The 5459-nt window shown below is 44.5% G+C and overlaps 1 protein-coding gene across 2 annotated transcripts in view; it reads right to left on the bottom strand.

The window, feature by feature from the left end:
- Positions 1-5459, bottom strand: part of TRAPPC9 (trafficking protein particle complex 9) — a 469795-nt gene that overhangs the window by 418375 nt on the left and 45961 nt on the right. For both annotated transcript variants that reach the window (XM_008643073.2, XM_017746660.1), the window contains one exon: positions 2807-2933. In XM_008643073.2, the coding sequence (XP_008641295.1) occupies positions 2807-2933 (127 nt within the window). The remainder of the gene's footprint in view (positions 1-2806; positions 2934-5459) is intronic.

Raw genomic sequence — 5459 nt, 5'->3', positions numbered from 1 at the left:
CGCGGCGGGCGCCCCCCCGCGGGGCCCCCCCCCCCCCGCCGCTCCTCGCTCCGCCACCGACACTGCGGCTCGCGTGGCTCTGCCCGCGCGCGGGAACTGCCTCGCTGCCGCTCGCAGAGCGCTCGGTGCACGTGGCCTGGGCCGCACGGTCCCTGCGCCAGGCTTCCCTTCGCCAAGACACAGCTGACATTGCTCAACTGTCTCGGTAATTAAATAATATTCACGAAAATATTCTTCCATCGGCATATATTTTGACTCCAGTATTAACTGTGTCCAAACGGTTTTCCAAAAGCCCAAGAAACATAGAAAAAGTTCTTAAACAACCATGCCAGGAAGTGTTTCAGTTCTTTTTGAGCTTGAATCAAGCTAAAATTTACAAATCGTTGTTCAAGAATCATTTTAAGATAAATGAGAGGAAGTACCTTTTTAACATCCTCCTGTGTTATCCTGCAATCATCTTCAGCCATATTCACAGGTGTCTTTATAACTAATTGCTTTTCTGATTCAGGTAGAGCATCAAGCAGTAACTGGGTATCAGCCCAATAAGGATTGTGTTGGTTTGTTGCAGTGGGGATCCTGCAACACGCATATATCAAACCAGGAGTCCCGTGGAAAGGAAATATATATGGACAGACAGATTCTTGATAGCTGTTTCAGAGATGTTTATTTCTCCAGCCGCATGGCCGGGGCTGTGCTCAGGAACTGTTCCAGTCACGGGACCAAGGGTCCTTCTGCCCGCGCAGGGAACACAAACCAACCAATGGGAACGAGGCTGAGCAGGGGCAGGGAAACCCCGTGTCTGTGCCCTCAGGGCCCCTCTCCCAGGGCTACACGGCAGGGGAGGGACCCCAACACTAATGCACGTGAATGTGTCTGTCCCCTTCTCTCAGCATACAAAACATTTTAAATGACACAAAGTCTCTCCCACTGAAGTCATGGGAATCTCTTGCCACAGTTTTGCCTGGCCTCTTCTTCCAATCTCTTCTCCCAGGTAAAAAGCGACAGGGTAAGAGGAAATGGCCTCAAATTGCACCAAGGGAGGTTTAAATTCAATATTAGAAGAATTTTCTTCATGGAAAGGGTTGTCAAGCATTGGAAGGGGCTGCCCAGGGAGGTGATAAGAGTTACCGTCCCTGGAAGTGTTGAAAAAATGTGTGGATGTGGCATTTGAGGACATGGTTTAATGGTGAACATGATGGTGATACTGGGTTGATGGTTGGACTTGATCACCTTAAAGGTCTTCTCCAATTTTTACTATTCCATGGTTCTCTGATTCCATTATTCTAAATGCATGACTCCTATAAAAAAGGATTCAATCAGCATTTGCCTCATCTTCCAGACTTGAATTTTCTTCACAGTTCAGCATGTTCTTTTCTGAATAGCATTATCTTTCCTTCAAAAAGGAAAGATTTTCTTTCAGTCTTCTATTATTGATGCCCAGTGGCTGCTTTCTCTCTGACTCTCTCTAATGCTTCATGCCAGGCTTTAACCTAAACAAGTTATAATTCATTAGCCTGACTGTATGATGCGCCTGGGCACAGAAAGGAACTGAGATTTAGAATAGGCCAGTAAAGGTGCCAGCTCAAAAATGCAGCATCTGGAAAGGGAGAGTAACAAAAAGCATCAGTTCCAGGTGAGTTCCAAGCTCCATGATGGAGACCGCATCCAACTCATGGATCTTCAGTACTGAAGTGATCAAGTATCCAACTAAAATCTCAGCAAAATACTTTACTTCAATTGACTAAGAAACTGTTCCTTGGGGTTTTAGGAGCTCTCCTGGTTTTTTTTTTTTCTGTTAAAGGAATTTTCCCCATACATGTGGCTAGGGGGACAAAGTGCTGGGTACTAAAGAAAAACAAAGAGTTAGCCACTGAAGTGGGGTGCATCTGGCTACTCTTTTGTTTCACCTGGGTGTGCGGGCAGTCGGTCTCCAGTGCTTGGACAGAGAGAGAGGCTGCTTTCTTCGGCTGCTTTTCCTCTCTACTTGAGAAGCCCCGGGATCCCAAGCCCGCCTTCCCTGCCCTACTGGGAACTGGGCTGTGGCCGCTCTGCCCCGCCATTGCTTCCCCCCCCCGCACTCCCAGCCTGCCATTCCCAAGGGTCCGGCCGGACACCGGGATCGGCTGCCCAGGGGTTTGTGAGGCCTTTGTCCCATCCCTTCCCGGGATCCCAGGCCGCCATTGCCGCGTGCTCCCGGAGCTCGCTCCGGAGCGCCCCCTGCAGCCGCGGGGGAACCATCGCACCTGCCCTGCTCACCGGGAGCCGCCAGCGCCCCTGCCGGCTGCGAGCGGAACTGCACCCGAGGGGAAAGGGCCCGACAGCCGAGAAGGCTGGGACTGGGTTTGTGATTGTTTGCTGTTACTGCCCTAGTTATTGTTTGTTTGACTGGTTATACACATATACATACATAATAGTAAAAAACTGTTATTCCTATTTCCCATATCTTTGCCTAAAAGCCCCTTGATTTCAAAATTATAATTACTAGGAGGGAAAGGGGGTCGCATCTGCCATTCCAAGGGAGGCTCCTGCCTTCCTTAGCAGACACCTGTCTTTCAAACCAAGACACTGTTGAAGGACAGTTCTTCAAAAAACAAAACTTATCTCTTTCTGAAACTAAAGGCCACGAAGTATTTTCTGGTCAAAGGCTCTATTTTTGCTCAAGAGCTTCTCAAAACAATTTGACATTTTGAGATTTTTTCATGTTCCTGTGATCAACATGCATAAAGTGAGATGACTGCATCCTTTCAGTATCCTTTAAAATTTGACAGGTACTGTGAAAAAGTCAAAGATTGTGTTTTGGTCTTACTTCACGATAGGCAATTTGGTGAAGGGAACAGGAGGTAGCTTCAAACCATCTGGAAGAGTGATGACTTCCATTGTCCCAGGGCATTTTGCCGTGTAGCTTTCCAAGCTCTGCGTGACATCTTTCTTTTCTAGAAAATAAAATTTAAAATTATTTCAAGCTCACATTTAATTATGATGAGGTTATAGCCTTTTTTTGTACAAAATAACTCTAATGGCACGCCAACTAATTTCTGCATTCAGCACTTGGAGTTAAGCTCAACCTCAACAGATGGATCAAATATAATTAAGTGACCTTAAGGAAAAGAGTTTGGTAGATTTCTCAGAATTTTTCAAGTGCCAGTCTATACTTACTTTTGTTAGGTTTTTTACTGTCAAAGTACAAGTTTCTACAATTTCATCTATTAAATCTTCATATACAGACAAAGCAATCAGCCTCACACATATTATTAATAGCAGCATTCTATGGGAACAGGCCCTGCTCTGAAACATTAGATGAAATTATATCAAAGGCAATGAAGAGAAACAAATTACTTTCAATGTTAACTTGTGTGAAAACCATCTAATCCTCAAAATAATTGTACTGTGTTACGCTACTAAATTATAACAACTGGTAAGAAAGGTTTTCTTTGGTTTTGCTTAAAAGTACAAGAACATTCAAATAAATATATATCATTGGAGTTATCTTCAAGAATGTGCAATGACTGCTTATTAGCTTTATCCAGCAATTATTTTCAACAATGTATCTGTGTCTCCAGAAAAAAAAAAAAGTCTATTTGGAAATACACAGCCTCAGCACAAAATTGTACTCGATCTTTATGGTCCTTTCCAACCCAAACCTTTCTATGATTCTATGATTATCTCTTTCTCTGATGAAATGGGAGTCTGCAAACAGACAAAAGCCTGAGAGTGTTTGTTTAGAAGGAAGAATGAGGCAGCTGAAAAGACCTGTATTATTTTAAAATGAACATTCACAGAATGTTGGAAGGCACCTTGAACCCCAACCACCCCCCTCTGCCATGGGCACAGACACCTTCCACTAAACCAGGCTGTTCCACGTATGTGCTACCAATAAAAATAATTATTCAATATCTAAACTGTTTCTAGGAAATACTTAAAAGATCAAAATACTCAATGATAAAACTAAATAGGAAACGGGAGGGTTATAACAAGTAGTTATCACTAGTAGTACCAAAAAAACTGCTTAGACAGGTGTACTGGGTAATGCAGCAAGCTTTTGGTAGCAAGAGGTGGCCTTTGGGAGAAGACACCAGGGGATCTCCATGATAGAGCCCATTCCAGCCAACTCCAAAACAAATCTGCTGCTGCCCAAAGCTGGGCCAATTGGTTATGCTGGTGGCACCTCTTTGAGAACATATTTAAGAAAGGGTAAAAAATGCTGCATAGCAGCTGTGAGAAGGAAGAGTGAGAAAAATGTGAAAGAAACATCCTGTAAACCATGCCAAAAATACCAAAACCTGTCTAAAACACCATCTTGGCCCTTGAAAAGCGCAAACATCCAGCAATGCTTGTACTGCCCACATCAATCCAGCTTGGTCTGTGAGTTCTACAGCCACAAGTACACACTCCTTCAAAGCAAATAAACATTGATTATAATCCCCTTCACTATGGAATTAATGCCACATAACTGACAAATTGCCTTGTTTGCATCTGTGTTTCACTGAACAGTCTCTTGAGCCATTCCCCACATTTTAATTGCCTGTAGGAAATGTTCCCAAAACCACATTAATTAGACATCCACATACACTCGGAGCAGCACAGCACAGTCAGGAGTTGTCATGGTTCAAGGCTGAGTATTACCATCAAAATTTCAGGTTATTTGCCATATTAGGAGCAAGGGCACATAGTGCAAGCAGATTCCAGCGAGATGGAAATCTTCACAGCTACCAGACATGATGAAGGTAACACTACAGAATGTGCTTAATTGTGCTTGAAACCGAAGGTCTGTCATTCCAGAGCACTGGCTCATTCCCTAGTGTGAAACATGCTCAAAGAAAGCAGGCTGCCATTTGTAAAAAGAATTTGTTTACAGATTTTTGAGTCGTGCGGTGATTCCATGGTAGCAGCTCCATATACTTTCTGGGAAGACAAAGCTAAACCAAACCATTTTTCCATGTTGATGTGGTGTGAAGCACAGCTTTAAACACTGGCTGCCAGGCCAGCAGCTCTGTTCCTTTTCTTAGCACCACATCTCAGCCAAGATGCTGAAGGAATCCACATCAGCAGGACACAATGAGAAGTATTCACGATGCAAAAGAGCTGCCTGATCCTGCCCGAGAGCCAGTTCTGAAAGCAAACACTGGAGCCTTCTCCCTCAAGGAGCACCTCAGCTCCCTGATCTGTGTGGCCTAATGGTTGCCAAAAACCTGCTACAACAATTGCAGCTCTGAATTCTCACAGCTTCTGGCTGCCTGTCAGTGTTCTGATAGAATCTCCTGGGAGGATGCATTGAACTCCTCAACCGCCTTCCTGACCCACAATTAGGAGATTTCTGTGACTGTTATCACCAGCACTTACCTTTTCGAAGAGACAAAAACCAGCTGCTCTTGGAGGTCTTTACCCATCTGGTGCCTTCATGCTTGTACAGATCAGCAGGGAGGCAACCACCACCTGATCCTGTGACCTGTGAATTTAAC

Source organism: Corvus brachyrhynchos, unplaced genomic scaffold (genome assembly GCF_000691975.1).
Source record: "Corvus brachyrhynchos isolate BGI_N302 unplaced genomic scaffold, ASM69197v1 scaffold89, whole genome shotgun sequence".
Classification (NCBI taxonomy): domain Eukaryota; kingdom Metazoa; phylum Chordata; class Aves; order Passeriformes; family Corvidae; genus Corvus; species Corvus brachyrhynchos.
The sequence above is the reverse complement of the archived record's forward strand: the minus strand, read 5'-3'. Positions and strand labels throughout refer to the sequence as shown.